Below are 19,101 nucleotides of genomic sequence, written 5' to 3'. Positions count from 1 at the left end.
ATTAATTTCAAAGAGGAAGGGAGAGGGAGAGAGAGTTAGAAACATCAATGATGAGAAAGAATCATTGATTGGCTGCCTCCTGCATACCCCCCCCCCCCACTGGGGATGGAGCCCACAACTCAGGCATGCACCCCTGACCGGAATCGAACTTGGGACCCTTCAGTCTAAAGGCTGATGCTCTATCCACTGAGCCAAACCAGCTAAGCTCATAGCTACTATTTTTATGTGTGTGGAGTGAGAACACTTTAGAGTTATCTTCTTGGCAAACTTCAAGTATTTAATATATTGCTATTAACTATAGTCACCATGCTGTACACCAGGTCTCTAGAATGTATTCATCTTTTAACTGAAAGTTTGTGCCCTTTGACCAACATCTCCCCATTTGCCCTTCTGCCAGCTCCTGGTAACCACCACCTTACTCTCTGTTACTATGAATTTGACTATTTTAGATTTCACATATAAGTGAGATCCTGCAGTATTTGTCAGTTTCTTAATTTTCACATATTATGAGGACTTACAATAACTAGATTAATTGCACTGTAATCAGAGAACATATTCCATATATTTGACAATTGTTAAGACAAGAGAAATACAGGTTGATTCTGGCGCATATAGCAGAGACACCTTGAGGAGAAGTAACTTATAAGCATAAAAATGAAAGATGAGTAGGATACAGGTAGAGAAGGTATGTATGCCATGCATGTGTGCGTGCCAGCGGGTAGTTGCTGAAAGATCTGAGTCTCATGGGAGAGATCCTTAAGTGGACAGGACAGATTCAATGTAACATAGTAAATGTTATGATGGAGGGGAAGCACTGGGACTTTAGGAGCATGGCAAAGTTTAATGAATCTGCTTCATGAAGCTATGGATATGTAAAGCTAAAAGGTATGCTGCAATGGTTAAACTCTTTGGAATCAGCCCTGGGTTTGAATCCTCTTTTGCTTCTTAGTAACTTCAGCTTGGGCTAAACACTAAACTTCTTGAAGCCTCAGTTTTTAAATCTATACCATGGGGCTAAAAAAAAATCCTTGCCTGGCAGGATCAACATGAGGTTATCTGAGATACATCAGATACAATCAAACAATTAGCAAATGGCAGGTGTCAGGGCTCTGTTAGTGGGAGTGGTTTTAATCCCTGGGTGTGATTGGGTGTCTGGCCCACAAAGGAACTCTGAGGTCACAACACCCAGGAAACAGCAGGGGGAGAGGACAAGAATAGCCAGGAGCCCTGAGCAGAAGGAGCCTGTGAGTATGGCGTGCTGTAGCTGAGTTAGAGAGAGCCCAGCAAGCTGGTGACTGCTTAAAAGCCACATGCACAGAGCACCTGGCCCGGAAAATTTGGATCCTCTTCCCAGTTCTGCATCGGTTCATCCAATGAACCTGGCCTCCCTGAATCTCAGTTTCCTTATATAAAAATGTAGAGGGAGCCAAAACCGGTTTGGCTCAGTGGATAGAGCGTCGGCCTGCGGACTCAAAGGTCCCGGGTTCGATTCTGGTCAAGGGCATGTACCTTGGTTGCGGGCACATCCCCAGTAGGGGGTGTGCAAGAGGCAGCTGATCGATGTTTCTCTCTCATAGATGTTTCTAACTCTCTATCTCTCTCTCTTCCTCTCTGTAAAAAAATCAATAAAATATATATATAAATAATAATAATAATAATAATAATAATAAAAATGTAGAGGGAATTTGCATGGCACATTGGATCTCCAACTCCCCGCCTAGTGGAGAAGTAGATTGAGAAAAATTCAGAAGCTCTGTCCACATGCAGTAGGAAAGGGCATTCAGATCAGCTATTTCTGCCCTGAGGAATGGGGGTGGCAGCAGGTGGGAACTCCTAATACTTGTGTGCCAGACACCCTACTAAGTGCATTATGTACATGATATCATTTAAGTCTCTTAACAACTCTGTAAGGCAGGAACTCTTATTACCTTCATTTTACAGATGAGGAATCAGGCACAGAGAGGTTAAGTAATTTGCTTTACATCACACGGTTAGTTGTGGCCAACGTCTCTTCCAGCTCTGTCTATCTGGACTGGAAGCTATTTGAGAGGGGGAGCTCTGTCATATTTATTTTTGAAAACCCAGGGCCTAGTAGCCTTTCAGACCATACTTATTGCTACGCTGAACTCAGGGGTTTCAGCTGAACAGTCACTTGGGGGGTTAAGCTGCTTGTGTCTGGGCCCAGCCTTAGATCATTTGCATCTGAATCTCTGAGGTTAGGGCCTGGGCATCCGTGCCTCCTGATTCTGAGGCACAGCAAAGCTGAATCCATTGGGCTAAATATTCTGCTTCTTTGGCCAACTGTTAGCACCTCCTTTCCTCTTTCTGTTTCTGGGCACTGGGGGGTGCTGTTGGATAGTCTAAAAACCAGTATTTCCCTCAACCCAGGAATGACATTCTCCCCCCTCAACACCACCCCCACACACCCCAATTTGTTTTGTGTATCTCCTCTCAAGAACTGGGTGGAGAATTTTCTGAGGTGGACAATGGCCTGAGCTAACCTTCTGAATGTTAACCACTGACGTTTAAGTAGGTAGATGTATAAAGTGTCTGGTGAATCTGCAGCTTCATTTAGTTTCCAGCCTTCCTCCAGGAGCCATTAGTCTGTGTTCAGGAAGAAGAGGTTTGTAAGGATCCATGTGGGGTGTGGTAGGCTGAATAATGGGTCCCCACAGGTGTCCACATCCTGATCCCCAGAACCTGTGACTATGTTACCTTACATGGAAAGGGGACTTTGCAGATGTGATTAGACAGGGAGATTGTGCAGGATTATTCTGGTGGTCTCATGGTGATCAGAAGGGTTATTAAAAACTGGAAGAAGGAGCAGAAGCTTAGACCAGAGAAGAAGATTTGAGGACGGAAGTGGGAGCCAGAGTCAGATGCTCTGGAAGGGACCTCAAGTCATGGAGGAAGGCAGCTTGCAGAAGTTGGAAGTGGGTTTCCCCCCAGAGCTTCCAAAAGGAACACAGCCACACTGATGCCTTGATTCTACCTATTTTGGATGTGTGACCTCCAGATCTGTAAGATAATAATGCATGTTGTTTTAACCACTAGTCTGTGGTAATTTGTGACAGCAGCAATATGAAACTAACACATGAAGAATACCTGGGATACTCCGTATGGCAAACATTACTGCTTGGCTACCTAATGACTATTCCTAACACCTTCTTCTCTTGCCTTTTCCCCAAGTGCTTATACTCCAAGCCTCCTCTGTACTCAGGGATGACCATGCAACCCAGTGAGTCCTAAGGAAAAGTCAGCTGGGGACATTCTCTCTCCATGAAAGAAGGAGATAAGTACTCACAGAGAGCTCTCTTTCACTTTCACTGTCTCAGCCACCTCTGCGATTTCTCACTTTAGAAAACACACTGTGAGGGGGTGGTGCTTGAAGCTGCAGCAGCCATCTTGGGATCATGAGGTGAAAGTCCATGTATCACCCCCTCAACTGCCCTTAGGATTTGAAACCACTGTCAGCTCAGCTCAATGCATACTAATAGTCATGCTTCCCCTTCCAAGATATGTCCACAATTACACTTTCAGGAGTCACCCAATTTCCTCCAGAGAAACATATCCTAATATATAAAAACCCAGGGTCCATAATATCCAAAAGGACCGAAGGCTCCACCAACTGGAAGTCAGTGCTGGGCAATGGTTAAACTCTTTGGAATCAGCCCTGGGTTTGAATCCCTACATATGGGGGGACCCAAACTAAAACATCAAGTCTTGAAAACAAAAATTCACATTTATAGAATCTTGTTCATTGCCTTTCAGCTCACCCCCATAGTAAACCTCTCACGGGAGAAAGGCTGTTCAACTAAAATGCCTTGAATCTCTCTATTAACTATATACCAGATTTAGCTGAAAGGCAAGAAGGGCAGCAAAGGGAAGAGATTATGCCTTTGAACATCTTGCATTTCAAGTGCACAGGACCAGGCCTAGTGTCAGTTCTTAGTGAGAAAGTAGTCTATTCAGGAAGGCAGCTGAACCTAGTCCGAGTTGCTATCTCCATCCCAAAGAGCCCAACAAGCCTCTGGAAGCTTTTCACCAGTCATCCCCTTGCACAGCCTGGAAGAAATGTGACGTGCTCCCAAAATCAGGATCCATAGATTTTGTTTAGTCTTCACCAACTTATATTTTATCAGCCTAAATACAGAAAAGCCTTTTCAACAGATGGATTGCATCAGATTCTGTAAATGTTGTAATTGTTTGGCAGGTTAGTGCTTGTGCTGAAAAATGTAATTTCCAAAGATACACACAGACGGCATATATTCCCCCAATACACACAGCAACCCAGTTTAGGCTGCAAACGAGGCCCCATCATATGCCTTCTGTACAGTGCTCATTAACTCATCAAATCCAGAATTAAACAGCAATTATCTCCAACATTTCAGACTGCTGTTTCTGCCATTTGCTGTTTCATGCGAGCTTGAGAAATGAAATAAAGCACATTCCCCACCCGTTTCTCACCAGAATACTCACAGAGACCCTGGAGGGCAGCCAAGTGACACAGTGCTAAATAAAACCAGCCCTTTTAAATTAGGTGTGGGCAGAGCAGATATTTTACTTTACTAAAAAGATAAGCATCCTGTAGTTTGGGCGGTTTCCTATACCAGTCACTGCCCAAGGAAATTTACAAAGATGCTGGTCTAGTTTACTAGGAACTCCCCTCAGATGTAAGAACACTAGCAAAAATTTATCAAAATCAATTTTTTAAACTCTTGTAAATTAGCCAGAGGCTTACAACAATTTGAGAAGAGTTTATTCAAGAACGGAATCTTGGTAAGAACAACATTTGTGTTGCTTTATCTTGCCCTATTCCCAAGTCCCTCTCCCACAGATCCATGACAACTTTGAAAACCAATACAATCATAATCATTGTACCATAAAAATAGCCTTTACTGGAGGGGCAAATGGAGATGAGTGCTTCCCTAAATCTTGATTTTCAGGGAGTAGCCCTAATTTGTCCTGTCTGGCAATTCCCTGAAAAATGTTAATCAGAGACATTGTCTTTATACAACCTGACTCAGAGCTTACTCTTCTCAAATTGCCTTTCCACTAAGCATTTGTCAAGAACAACCAGCAAAAAGAGGATTAAAAATGGTGACAAAGTGGATGCTTCACAGACATGCTCCCAGGAACAAACTAGAATTACAACTAAAATACTAAAACACTTCCTGAATAATCAACGGAAAACTCACAGGAGAGACCTCTGATACCCGAGGACCAAAGGTGGAGACCACATAGAGACTGATAGGAGGGGCAGAGGGGATAAAGGACTGGCCGGGTGCCCACAAATGGCAACTAAAGTCCCGGAGAGATATCTCAGCTTTGGGGGGGTTACCACTGAGAACTCTGGGATCTAATCCCCAAGCTGGGCCCCCTAGCAGAGAGCACCAGAACTGAGGAGGTTACCCACATCTAGCTGTGAAAAGCAAGGGTGTGCTGTCTGCCAGGGATTAGCAACTCAACACACAAAATTCTCTGTGGAACAGCCCACCTTGTGCTCCAGCAGAGGGAGGGTGAAGTGGACTAGAGATCTGAGAGTAGAACCCAGGACTGGGGACTCAGGAGCTAGAGCTCAGAAGGCAGACACCCCAAGTTTCCCTTATCCAGCAGAGGTCATCTTTCCCACATACACATTTGCCTTGCCTGGGGGGAAGAAGGTTGACACACCCTATTGGAAAACACCTAGCCCTGAGGCTATTTAAGATATTAAAAATGACAATTAACCTCTAGGCAGAAGCAACTTCCCCACCCTATTGAAGAAAAACCCTCGACACACCTGAGGACAATTGCCTGGGAGGCAATTCAAGTCAGAATCCTATTAGTCTGTAGACAGAAGTGGTCTCTGGAGGCTTTGAATCTTTGCCTGATCCAATTAGTCAGAAACAACCTTTAACACTGTCCTGCACTAGAGATTGAGAGGTGTAGAGGATCTACCTAAAACATAGTCAACCCAAACAGATAGCCAAAATGAGGAGACAAAAAAACATCCTCCAAATGAAAGACTACAGAATTTTTTAAAAGAAGAGATAAAGAAGCAGAGAAAAGAAATTTATCTGAAACAGAGTTCAGAGTAATGATGGTAAAAATGCTCAACCGCAAGAAATTATAGCTTAGCTTCATATAATAACTATGAAAAAAGAAGTCTGAGATAAAGAAAGACATAACACAACTAAAGAACATTCATCAGAAGGAATACATAGCAGATTAGCAGAAGCTGAGGATAGAATCAGTGAATTAGAAGACAGGGTTGAAAATATCACTCACTCAGAGAATCAAAAAGAAAAAAACTTTAAAAACAGGAGGACAGCTTAAGGGAGCTGTGGAACAAGGTGAAACATAACAATATTAGAATAGCAGATGTTCCAGAAGAGGCAGAAAGGGAGAAAGGCATAGAGAAGGTGTTGGAAGAAATAATGGCAGAAAACTTCCCTAACGTGGTTTAAAAAAAAAAATGTCACACAAGTTCAGGAGGCATGGAGAACCCCAAAAAAGAAGATCCCAAACAGTCCCAAGCCCAGACACATCATAATTAAAATGCAAAAATCAAAGACAAAGAGAGAACCTTAAAGGCAGCAAGAGAAAAGAACAACCAGCAACAATCATTTAATATGACATGGTCTGAAGTGTAAACCGTTGGTGTGAACAACAAGCTGACCAAAAACCTTGGAAGGAAAAGCTGGGAAATGACATGTCCATAAGGGGTTTGGAAAAGCTCCACCATATTCCTGGAAACCTAGACGGCTACACGCACTCCCAGAGTTGTGTGCATGCTCAGCAAAGACCAAGTTGGTTGAGAATTTCTTGTCTCTAGCGGACCTTGAGGCTCTGTATAAACGGGAGCAAAAGCTCCGGTAAAGTGGTAAACGGCCTGCCAGAGCAATGAAGGCATGTCTCAAAGCACACACCGTCCCTAGCAGAGGTCGGAGCTGTATTGGTTCACGGAGTGGGTGTAAAAGGGGGTTCTTTGAAAAGGAACCTCACAGGGTGATCTAGTCACAAAGTCCCAACTGGGCAGGTCTTGGTGGGCAGTCACGTCCCAGGCCTATATCTGTAGGAAAATATTTATCTTTGCCTTAAGCAAGCCCTGCTTATTACTCATGTGCACCTAGGTTAAGGCACCTTTGAAACGCCAGAGTAATCCTCTTTTTTTCGGACTTCCTGGGAAGCAACCACTCTTAAGAAAGCACGTAATCTTATAATCCAATCGTGTCTGGATTTCTCCCGCCTTCACGTAATCTTCTTTACATCCCCTCCTTAATTTGAGACCTATAAAAGGAACTGCAGAGTGGGGGCCTGGCATAAGCAGCCTCCGCAGTGGCAGAAGCAGAGGCTGAGGCGACAGTGGAGGCAGCAGCAGCAGCAGCAGCAGCAGCAACAGCGGCCCAGTGAGGCGGGGAGGCAGTGGCCCTGGTGCACGGGGGCCTGGTGGTGCTGGTGGCGGCAGTGTCGGAAGATGGCAGACGTGCTCAGTGTCCTGCGACAGTACAACATCCAGAAGAAGGAGATCTTGGTGAAGGAGGACAAAGTCCTCTTTGGCCGCGAGTTCTCCTGGCCCAAGGACGTGAAGACCAACTACGTGGTGTGGGGGACCGGAACGGAAGGCCGGCCCAGGGAGCACTACACGCTGGAGTGCGTCCTATTTCTCCTGAACAACGTGCACCTGTCCCATCCCATGTATGTCCGCCTCGCGGCCACGGAGAACATCCCTGTGGTGAGAAGACCCGACCGGAAAGACCTGCTTGCGTATCTCAGTGGCGAAGCATCCAGGTCGGCGAGTATCGACCGGGGCGCCCCTGCAGAGCTCGGGCTGCAGCGGTCCACTCCGGGGAAGCGCGCTGCGGACCCCGCGTCAGCAGCAGCCAAGAAGCCCCGCACGGAGGACGGAGAGCGTGTGCGCCTCGACAAGGAGCGGTGGGCTGCCCGCTTGCAGGGTCACAGAGAAGGCATCGTACGGCCTGCACAGATCAGGCCGTTGTCGGAAACCATGTCCGTGGAAAAAATTGCTGCCATCAAAGCCAAAATCATGGCGAAGAAAAGATCCACCATCAAGACGGACCTGGGTGGTCCCTTAGCCGCTCTCAAAGGGAGGAGCTTTGTGGACTCGGAGGTGGATGTGACCCGGGACATTGTCAGCAGAGAGCGAGGCGGGAGGACACGGACAACCATCCTACAGAGCACGGGGAAGACCTTCGCCGAGGACATTTTTGCAATTCTTGAGTCTGTGGAAGCCAGAGAGGCAGGGCGAGCGCCCGAACAGCCACCGGCCCCAAAGGCAGCACCTGTGGCTCCCACATTGCCTACCAAGCAGCCGACCCCAGCTGCCTACAACAGGTATGTCCAGGAACGATTCAAAGGGAAAGACACGGAAGGCTTCACAATTGACACGATGGGCACCTACCACGGGATGACGCTGGAGTCGGTGACGGAGGGTGGGGCGGCCCGTGAGACTCAGACCCCCACGGCACAGCCAGTACCGAGACCCGTTTCTCAAGCAAGACAGCCCCCTCATCAGAAGAAAGGCTCTCTGACCCCCATCATCATAATCCCTGCCGCCGCCACCTCCTTAATAACCATGCTGAACGCGAAGGACCTTCTGCAGGACCTGACCTTCGTCCCATCAGAGGAGAAGAAGAAACAGGGCTGCCGACGAGAAAATGAAACTCTGGTGCAGAGGAGAAAAGACCAGATGCAGCCGAGGGGCACCGCGCTCAGCCTCACGGTGCCCTACAGGGTCGTAGACCAGCCCCTGAAGCTCACGCCTCAGGACTGGGACCGGGTCGTGGCTGTCTTCGTGCACGGTCCTGCCTGGCAGTTCAAAGGGTGGCCGGGCCTTTTGCCTGGTGGATCTCCAGTTGACCTCTTTGCCAAAATTAAAGCCTTCCATCTCAAATATGATCAAGTTCCTCTAGACCCCAACGTGCAGAAGTGGGACGTAACGGTGTTAGAGCTCAGCTATTACAAACGCCACTCGGACAGACGGCTTTTCTTAAGCTTCTGGGAAGCGCTGGATAGGTACATGGTAAGGCATAAATCCCACCTGAGATTCTGAACTACGTGGTTTCCCGTCTGGAAATCTGGATTAAGAAGCCTGGATATACCTTCATCTAAAGACTGACTGAGTGTGAAGAAGGTCAGGGATCAAGCACAAGATCTCACCCGATGCTTTTGTGCTTCAAAGGGATCATATAATGCCTGTCATAATATTAGCCTTGTAGTCTATAATGGAAATTGTATATTTTGATAGAAGTTTTTTCTCCATTGGTTAAACTAGCATTACTTAAAATGTGTTTCTTTAGGAAAGAAATAAAGAAACTACAAAACTTATTTGCTGAAGCATTTGAGATTGTGTTTTGGGCTCAAATAAACTGCTAAAAATCCTCTACAGCTTTGGACATTTCTTATGTTGGTGAAAGCATTTAAGAAGTCTCTGTTCAATCATTAGTTCACCACTAAGCAAGCCAAGCAGAGACTTCAGTGGTCACACATCAAAAGTGATTGTGCCCTAGCTGGTTGGGCTCAGCAGATAGAGCAGCGGCCGGTGGGTAAAGAGTCCCGGTCCGATTCCAGTCAAGGGCACATGTCCAATCCCCAATGGGGACATGCAGAAGGTTGCCAATCAATGAGTCTCTCTCTTCATCGATGTTCCTATCTCTGTCTCCCTCTCCCTTCCTCACTGAAATTAATAAAAATATCCTATCTAATAAAAGGGTAATATGTAAATTGGCTGTCACTCCAACACACAAGATGGCTGCCCCCCTGTGGTCAAAGATGGCCACCCCCATGTGTACACAAGATGGTTGCCACAAGAGGGCCTGCAGGGGAGGGCTGCTGGGGAACCAGGTCGGCAGGGGAGGGCAGTTGGGGGCAATCAGGCCTGCAGGGGAGGGCAGTTAGAGGTTACAAGGCCTGCAAGGGAGGGCAGTTGGGAGGGACAAAGCCTGTAGGGGAGGGCAGTTGGAGGGACCAGGCCTGTAGGGGTGGGCAGTTAGGGGAAATCAGGCCAGCAGGGGAGCAGTTTGGTGTCAATCAGGCTGCCAGGGGAGTCATTAGGGGGTGATCAGGCTGGCAGGCGAGGCAGTTAGGGGCAATCAGGCAGGTAGGTTGGCAAGTGGTTGGGAGCCAGCAGACCTGGATTATGAGAGGGATGTCTGACTGCCTGTTTAGGCCTGATCCCACTGGCAGTTGGGCATCCCTGGTGGGATCGGGCCTAAATGGGCAGTTGACCATCCCTCAAGGTGTCCCAGATTAGAGAGGGTGCAGGCTGGGCTGAGGGATACCTCCCGCCCCCCGTGCATGAAGTTCGGGCACCGGGCCTCTAGTTATAAAATAAAAGTGGTTGTTCTTTCATTTAATGTTCTGGGGAAACAGGAACTGAAACTGCACATTTGGATGTGAAATAACATCTAGAAATCATGTGTGGTGGTAAAATGGCTGAAGTCAGGTAGATTTGGGGTGTTCTAATTGCCAGCACAAGCCTCAACATCTAGGCGGAGGCCACAGATGAACAAGTCGTTGAGCAAACATGGAAACAAGCATCTGGTGCTAGGCATGCCCACCTGATAGCAGCCCCACACGGGGCTGCTTCCACCGATGTTAAGCAGAGTTTGAGCACATGTTCTTCAACTTGCCTGGCATTGGGCCCCTCCTTTATCCTCTGTCTCAGATCTTAAAAGCTCAGGCACCTCAATTGTCTTCTGTTTTATAATCAAGCACCTGAACTTGGTACACTGCAGTTGTGGCTCAGCTGAAGTTACTAACAAGGCCTTTGCCTCCAGCAAGATGGTGCAGCGCCCCACCTACTCCTGCAGTGGGAGGGCCTTAAGTGAATTCACAGTCAGCTGGGACTCCAGGCAAGTGCAGAAGCTCAACTAGAACATCCTGAGTCAAGCAGTGCACAGTCTGTAATCTTGTGGGGGATGTTTCTCTGACCTGCCAGAGAAATGGGCGTTTAGGAATCTACAATTAACACAAATGAGCATAAGCTAAAGGACAAAGCCTCCCAATAGTCTTGCTACCTAGTGTCAGAAAGCTCTCAGGAAGAGGCTGACTTCCCCTCACTGACCCTGACCCCCCCCCCCCACTCTGCACAAACTCAAGTTCCACAGCCTGTGCCCAGGGCGCCTCCAATCCAGCGATTCTTTCTCCAGCAGAGTGAGGGCGACCAGCTGGTGAAACCATTTCAGAAGGGCTGGTTGATTCTCAGGACCCGAGGTGTTGTAAGACTTGTAACAAGTTTATAGACCTCCATGGAAATCTGACTCATTTTTCTTATCGCCCACATAAAGGTTTTAAGGTGAACAGATGACTGTGTGGAGGTGATTATCTGGCAAAGAAGGGACATATGGGCTGTAGTCACAGTAAGTGAACCTCTTTAGCTGGTGGAGGGGGAGAGGAGACAAACTTGCCAGGATTTTGGCAGGAAAAGAGCATTTTGGGTTAATTCGTCTCAACAGGAGTTTCATTAACTAAATATTCAAGTGGCAGTGTTTGAGAGCTGTGATCCTAGACTCTCAAAAGTTGCCTGGAGAAATCAGTTACCCTCTAGAATCGCTATGTACTGTAGCAGCTCCACCCAGGGAGTGCCAGGCTGTTCTTTGCTAGATCTAGATAGAAAAAAAACATGTGGGGGGACAAGAGGGAAAGACATAGCCTTCATTACTTATATCTGGGGAAGTCCTGATGGCCGCCAGTTGGGTGAGTTTCCACATTGGACCTGGATAGGCTAGGGGCTTACCTAGCAGAGGGGAGGAAGGAGAGGAGAGAGGAGAGAAGGGAAAGGGAGAGGGGGGAGCCTGCTGGGAAAGGCCTGCAGTCAGACCAAGGACAGAGAGCCTGGTAAAGCTTGTTAGCCATCAAGGGCCAGGGAAACACTCGGGCCTGTGCTGCCCTGCTCCTTGTGGACTCTGGCCAGGGGGACACCATTCCACTGACTGGGAGGTGGAACTGGGCTATATCCTTGCTTGACCCTCAGGCTACACACTTCACATACCCAGCACTGAGAATAGTGCCAGGCTACTTCCCATAGGCATGCCAAGGAGAAATCAGTCAGACTGAACTTTTACAAACATCAAAGTTTATTAGAAACCTAACCAAGAACGAACACTGGGACGCTGGGAAATCAGTGTTTCTTCTGTAAGTCAGCAGTGATCACTGGTATTGGCACACCTGAGACGTTACAGATGCCTCAGTCCAAACGTCAGGTCTCAGATTTTCTTCTCAAATGCTAGTGGTCAAAACTAGTCTTCAACAATTGCTCGTGTGTGTGGGCCTGATTATTAGCATAGACAACTGTTACAGCGGGACAGCTGGCTGCCCTATGTCCACTACCACGACCCTCAGCCACTCCCATAGCCTCAGAGAAGTTACACACCCTCAACACTCCACTTGTGAGCCAGTCTCTCCATCGCCCTCCTGCTGGCAAGCCTGGCAAAGGGCTTCTGCTCAGATCCCCTGGGTCTGTACCTCCATCCCTGTGATATCCAGGACAGATGGTGAATCTGTTGGGAGGAGGTGCTGGGCCACTGTAGTGACGTCTCACTTTCTTATTGTTGTTCTCCTTGGCATTATTCCTCTTGATGAAGTTGGCCATGGGGTCCCCTTCTCTTTCTTGTTCTCTCAGCATCTGATCCACATCTTTATCATCAAGACAGCGGGCCAGGCTTTTCATTTTCTTTATTGCATCCTCCACATTTTGTTGGTGCTGCCGTCTCTGAACAACCCTTTTCCCCACTGGGCATATAGAGCATGTCTCTGAGTCCATCTCTGCTTCTCTCCTTGCTCTAAACTTTCCAGTTTCAAATTCCTCTTATGACCAGACTGAACTTGTAATATGGTTTCAGCATATTGGAATTCAGCTTCAAATGCCATGGTTTCTTGAATTTCTGCTGCTCTCGCTGTTTGTCAGTTAACACCAACCCAGTGCTAACCCAGAATACACCTGTGCAGCCTTCCTTCCCATAGGCTGAGCGCTTTGAGGTGGACACAGGTCGGAATCAGAAGAGTTGGCCCTCTCCTTTCCTCCCTGGTGAGAGGGGTCAGAAACCGAGCTCTAGTCTTCCAGTCTCTTTCATGGAGATGACGTGTCTGAATCAGATCCTGGCGCCCTGAACTTCATTTCTTCCATGGAGTAGATACCCAGAAGTGGGAATGCTGGACACACACAGAGACAGACAGGGATGGAAAGAAACTGAGAGAGAGAGAGAGAGAGAGAGAGAGAGAGAGAGAGAGAGAGAACAGAGAGATTTGAAAGGAGAGCCCCTGCTAGCCCTGGGCTGCAGACAATGAGCTGGCGTGACTTTCTCCAAATCCAGTTAGGCAACTTGGCTGGAAGGTGCTGGGATTTCCAGCTCCCTCACTCCCAGGTCAAACTCTATCAAGGTCTCCCCAGCCCCGGGGGTTGGGGGGCAGGGTTCACAACTCAAATATATCCTGTGATGACAAGTCGTTTGGCCCCAAGAAAATAGCCCGGAGCCCGGCTAGTTGTCACATCAGCACCACGTCTTCCAGTGCGAACTATCTTGTGGCTGAGGTTGGTGTGGGTGGCCTCCTGGGAAGTGCAAGGGGCTCTGGCTCAAGAGATTCATTCAGGCCCCTGTGCGCGTGTGGGCGTGTGCACCTGCGCACATGTGGTGTGAACGTGTGTGTGTGTGTGTGTGTGTGTGTGTGTGTGTGTGTGTGTGTTGCTATTTGTGGTTCAGAATGAAGGACAACTTCTGACTCCACCACCCTCATCAACATGGGCGCTGACAGTTTCCGTTTGCATAGCAGTGTCTCCCCATCTTCACGCTGAAGCCCTCATCTGCACATCCCACCCCCCAGGAGATGGGCACCAAGACAGTTTTACAGAGGAAGAAACAGCCGCTTCCAGAGGTCCCTTCAGGAAACAAGCTGGGACTCGGTGGCCAGGACTGGTACCCAGCCTCTAGGATCAGAGCCCTCTGCTCTTTCCTCCACATGCTGCAGGGACATCCTGCCAGGTGCTCTGCTCAGAAATAAGAGGGCACCTGTGGGAGCAGAAAAGAGGATTCACAAGGTAGAATTTAGCTTTGTCGGGAATACACAGACTGAAGCATGGAAAGGACATGGGATGGAAAATACAGAGAAATAACATTAGAGAAATGGGAAACACGGGTAAAAGTGTAATACTTGTGAGATTCCGGTCTTAGGAGGAAAGGAGAGGATAAAGCAGAAGTGATACTTGAAGAAATAATGGCTGAGTATTTCCAAAAGGCATCAAGCCACAGACTCAAGGAGCTCTGAGAACCCCTGAGCGCTCCCTGCCAAACTGGTGAAAAATGAAGTTAAAGAGAAAATTGAAAAGTAGCCAGCAGAAAAGACACCATTGTGTTAAATGGAGCAAGAAGCACTAGGCAAGAAGAGCCTTCAGAAGGGAACACGAAGAGGTATCAGGATTTCTCACCAGCTCACCCACACTCAAGAGAAACATTAAAAGTTCATCAGGCAGAGGGAAAACTACCCCCGACGAAGGGAGTAAATAGAGTAAGAATAAAGAGTGCCAAACTAAAAGGTAGATAAAACTAAATAAATATGGATTGTTTTAAATAATACCTTGTGGGATTTAAAACATGTGCACAATAGTCATAATTTACAAAACAAAACGAAAGTTGTCAATGAGAACTTACACTCCTGGAATCCAGTCTCATCTGAGACCTGGGTGAAAACAAACAAGCAAAGCACCTGCCCTAATACTGCCATGTCTACTGCCACCTAGAGGTATCGTACTATAATTTCAGGGAAACCTAGGGAAAAAGATTTACAAGGTGTAGTAACCAAAAACCTAGTTAGGAGTAAACATGGCAAGCTGGCATTGAGTTGTTCAATAAATATTTGTTGAATGACTAGGTCACTGCTATGTTTTCTTCCTATATTTCTTTTTAAGAAAAAAAATCACACTGAAATAAGAACTGGCATCTGTTCATTATAAAGAATTCAGTAAAACACGCTGAAATCCCCAAGATGGAGGTCAAAATGAGAAGGCTAAAAGGCTAATTCCAATGTAATTCTGATGTTTGGAGGGGAGGAGGCCTAGCAATCTGAATCTGTGCCAGTAATCTAATGTACTTTCTTGATAACCTATAATTAAGTCACTGCCCCTTTCTCCGCAATCTGGAGAAAGACCTGTTACCTAAATGCTCACATTTTACAGAGGCCATAAACCATGAACCCCTGGAGGAGGTTATCAGTGCTGGTGCCAGGCCAGGCACTTAGGTAAGATCTCAAGACCCCCATCCCAACTCACGGGGCTTTTTGCAAAGCCCATGAAAGATCCACAAATCCCAAAACGAACAAAACACCTCCCCTAATTTTGGGGGACAAAGATACCAAAAGGGGATAAAAGATGGGCTTCCACCATGTTGGTTTGCTCAGACTCTGGAGGCGACTCCTCTGAGACCGCCAGCGTAATAAAGCTGTGTAACTCCATTTCTCTAAGCGTCACTTGGGTTTCTTCGGTCTCCTACAACAAAAAAGCACCCAGATCCCACCATCCAGAATAACCCAATAACATTTGGGGAACATCATTTTGGACAACTTAATATGCTAATACAAAAAGAGGAGCATGGGTAATGAACAGATGGGTAGAGGTAATTTCATAAAACCATAACAATCATATTTTGGATACAATTATAATTCAGTTTTACTTGAATTTCACAAAAGAAAGAGACGTTGATGGAATTGCTGAATTCGTATACATATTTCCTCTAGGCAAGAGATACTTCCCCTAGAGTATCCCTTCAAGATTAAAAAAACACCTGTCAGAACTTTAAAGGTTGACATCATTATGATTTTTTCCAAGAACATATTTTCATTTTTATTGTTATAGACTAACTTCTTGCTGTGAAAGATGAGTTGGTTGGCCCAGCCACACAGGCATGAACACGCAGTTCTGAAAAAATTGAAGCCCTTCTGTACCAGTTAGTAAATGTCAACCACAGGGCTCTCCCTCTCTCCTGGCTGCCCCAACCCATCGCCAGGACCAACCCCCATCTCCCCAGGACCCAGAGCTACAGGGAAAGGGGGACTCTGGTCTGGTCCCTTCTCCCAGTCACGTTCAACACCCAACACTTTGCCCCAAGCACCTTAGTTTCCATCTGTCTTATATAATGGCTGTCAGGTAAGGCTTTGTTTGCAGAAAGTATTCAGTTTGAAAACCCCTGCTCAAGGTCAGCCATCAGGCCCTTGCAAGTTTGCACAGTCCAGGATTTCTGAGAATGGAGGCCTTTCTCCCTCATGCACTAGCTCCTCCATATGAAGTCAAGTGCACATCTGCATCCTGGTGTAATTACCTTGCATCCACAGACACAGGCCTGCGGGTATGGAGGTGATCTCTGAGCCGGCTCAAAATCAAAAGAGGGAGAAGGTCCTGGAGCCCAGGCTCAAATGCTCTGGAGTCTCTATTTAAATCAATAAATTTTATTTATATGTGTTAATGTAAAAAAACACTGAAACCTGTAAAGAACTTTTGTGAGTTTATTTGAGTCAAACTCTCAACATATGCCGGGAAACAGAACCTCAATGAATTGAGATAATGCTCCAGAGAGTGATGGGTTACATCTGTGTTTATACATGGCTTAGCATTGCATCAACAGCGATGAAGAGTAGAAGTGGATGTAACAGGTGATATCAAAGAAGAAACCATGGGGAATGAGGGAAAAACTGAAAGTATAAGGCATGATACTTTCTTGCTGGTATCATGAGACAGAAAGAACAGGAGGAGTCAGGATGAGAAACGTGTTTGGGAGAGAAAAGTCTTCCGTTTGGGATGTCCTGGGTGAAAGGGCAGAGCAGGACAGCACAAAATGTACTGTACCCCCCATCCTGTGTAACTATGTATATGACTCCTTTTTCTTAGAAAACCGTGAGAATGGCGCCCCCTCCCTCCCCCCCCCGCCCCCCCGCCCCCCCCCCCGCCCGTCCCATGTAAGCAGACCCCTGACCCTGCCCCCTGACCAATCAACGGAGCCACGAACGTTCCCCCCCCCCCGCCCACTGCTTTGGACCCCCTTTTTAAGCCTTTGTTCTCCCAAGGCTCCCTCTCTCCCCACCTCGCCACTGCGCCAGTGTGTGTGTGTGTGTGTGTGTGTGTGTGTGTGTGTGTGTGTGTGTGTGACTGAGCTCAAGCTAGCTTGAATACAGACTCTTTGCTTTTGCATCGGACTCATCTGGTTCCCTGGTGGTTTTTCTTGGGGACCCCGAATTCTGGGCATAACACTGGGTTTGAAGTAACAATAGTGCATCTATATAGAGGTGTCTTAAATAAGAGGGATATGTGAGAATAGAGTTTATATGGATGTATAAGACCAAGATGAAAATATGGAAAATATCAGTATCAAAGAAATAGTTGAAACCATCACAGTGCTTTTGTAGAATTTGGTAAATAAGTAGAATTTCAGTGTAGAAGTCAGAGGCAGAGACTGCCCACTTTTCACTGAAACCTGTCCTCACCATTTTGAACACACAACTACAAGAAAGTATCATGCCTTATACTTTCAGTTTTTCTCTCATTCCCTGTGGTTTCTTCTTTATATCACCTGTTACATCCACTTCTACTCTTCATCTCTGTTGATGAAATGCTAAGCCAAGTTTATCTAATGCCTATTACTATGATTTCTAGTTGCATTTGATGTCTATTTTTATTTATTTGCATTATTTTGTATGTTACTGCAGATTTGACCACTTAAAATATAACATTTATCTTGCTTTTTACCTTAAAAAGAAAGTTTGTTATTTCCTGTAGTAAGTAATCTAAACATCTCCACTTGCTTTTTAAGTTCACTATAAAATTTATCCAGCTATTACTGATCACTTTTAATGTGCTATTACTAAAGTGAGGCTAGAAATTCTGGGGAATACACTTCTGCTGTGAACAAGAAATATTGGTGTTTTAGGATGGCAGGGCCCAGAATAGATCAATAGAAATAGAAAGAGAGTAAAAATCAGGGAAACTGAAGCAGCAGCCATGTGTGTTGCTGGTGAAAAAAAAAGAAAAAGAAAAGAAAGAAAGAAAAATATTTATAAAAGAAACTCTCTATAGGTGGCCTAGAGATTACCTTGGAAGGAAATAATGAAAACATATTTTCTTCAAATGTTTGAAAAACTATAATTAAAAATCCTCTCTAAAACTTATGTAAAAATACTCGAGTACTAATAGCAGAAATTCAATTACTGTCACTGACTGTCCACAGCCAAGGACAAGTAAAGTTAAAAAATAAACCTTATTTCAGACTAATTTAAATTGGCAAATTGAAATAAGTGAATACTTATGGGAACCTAGTTGTACTAGGCAGGGAAAAAAAATCAGAAAAACTACCTCATCCAATAATGTGTGTCCTGTATACTATAGATAGAATATAAATTCTCTATCCTTTAAGATTTTTAGTTAATATTTTGACACCAATGAAGACTGTTTTCCATCTCTTATATAGGCAAAAATTGTGAAGACTGAAAAAAATCCAATGAGTTTGCAGGGACAGGCACTCACATTCACTGAGAGCACACATACACAGTATCAAATAATGTCTCTTTAGTAAATCTTATGAAATATTGACAACAGTGTACAAATGCATGTATAATAAGAAAGTGAAAGATGGGAGATAACCTAATTATTTTTTTCAGTAGAGAAGATACAAATTATTATACATCCATAAAATGGAATGCAATGCAATTAATAAAATGAGACAAATCTAAATGTACAGACATGGCACAAAGCTCATAAGATATAGTTGAGTTGAAAAACAAAACAGATACAGAATTATATGTATACCATGACCCCTTTTTGTGCAAATGTATATTTATGACCATATATATCTAACATTCACATATGCATATTGTTGGGAAATGTCTGAATGGATGCATTCCAAAATCCCAAGAGACTAGAGGGAATGGGGATAAGATTAAGAGAGGCTGTCTACTTTTAGGTAGTCCATTACTATGTTACTTAATGTTTTATATTTAAAAAAGTATTTCATTTATTTTTAGAGAGAGAGGAAAGGAGAAAGAAACATCGATTTGTTGTACCACTTGTTTTATGCATTCATTGGTTGATTCTTGTATGTATGTGCCCTGACCGGGGATTGA

The 19,101-nt window shown here is 45.7% G+C and overlaps 1 protein-coding gene across 1 annotated transcript; it reads left to right on the top strand.

Moving 5' to 3' along the window:
* Positions 1 to 7,459: 7,459 nt before the first annotated feature.
* LOC129150343 (parafibromin-like) lies at positions 7,460 to 9,055 on the top strand. Its single transcript, XM_054721373.1, has one exon. The coding sequence runs from the start codon at positions 7,460 to 7,462 to the stop codon at positions 9,053 to 9,055; it is 1,596 nt and encodes a 531-aa protein (XP_054577348.1).
* The last annotated feature ends 10,046 nt before the right edge of the window (positions 9,056 to 19,101 follow it).

This window comes from Eptesicus fuscus, chromosome 9 (assembly GCF_027574615.1).
Source record: "Eptesicus fuscus isolate TK198812 chromosome 9, DD_ASM_mEF_20220401, whole genome shotgun sequence".
NCBI lineage: Eukaryota > Metazoa > Chordata > Mammalia > Chiroptera > Vespertilionidae > Eptesicus > Eptesicus fuscus.
Note: the sequence above shows the minus strand (reverse complement) of the source record. Positions and strands in the feature narration are given on the sequence as shown.

Coding starts and splice junctions, on each gene's coding strand:
- LOC129150343 (XM_054721373.1), top strand. CDS start 7,460: ATGGCAGACGTGCTCAGTGTCCTGCGACAGTACAACATCCAGAAGAAG.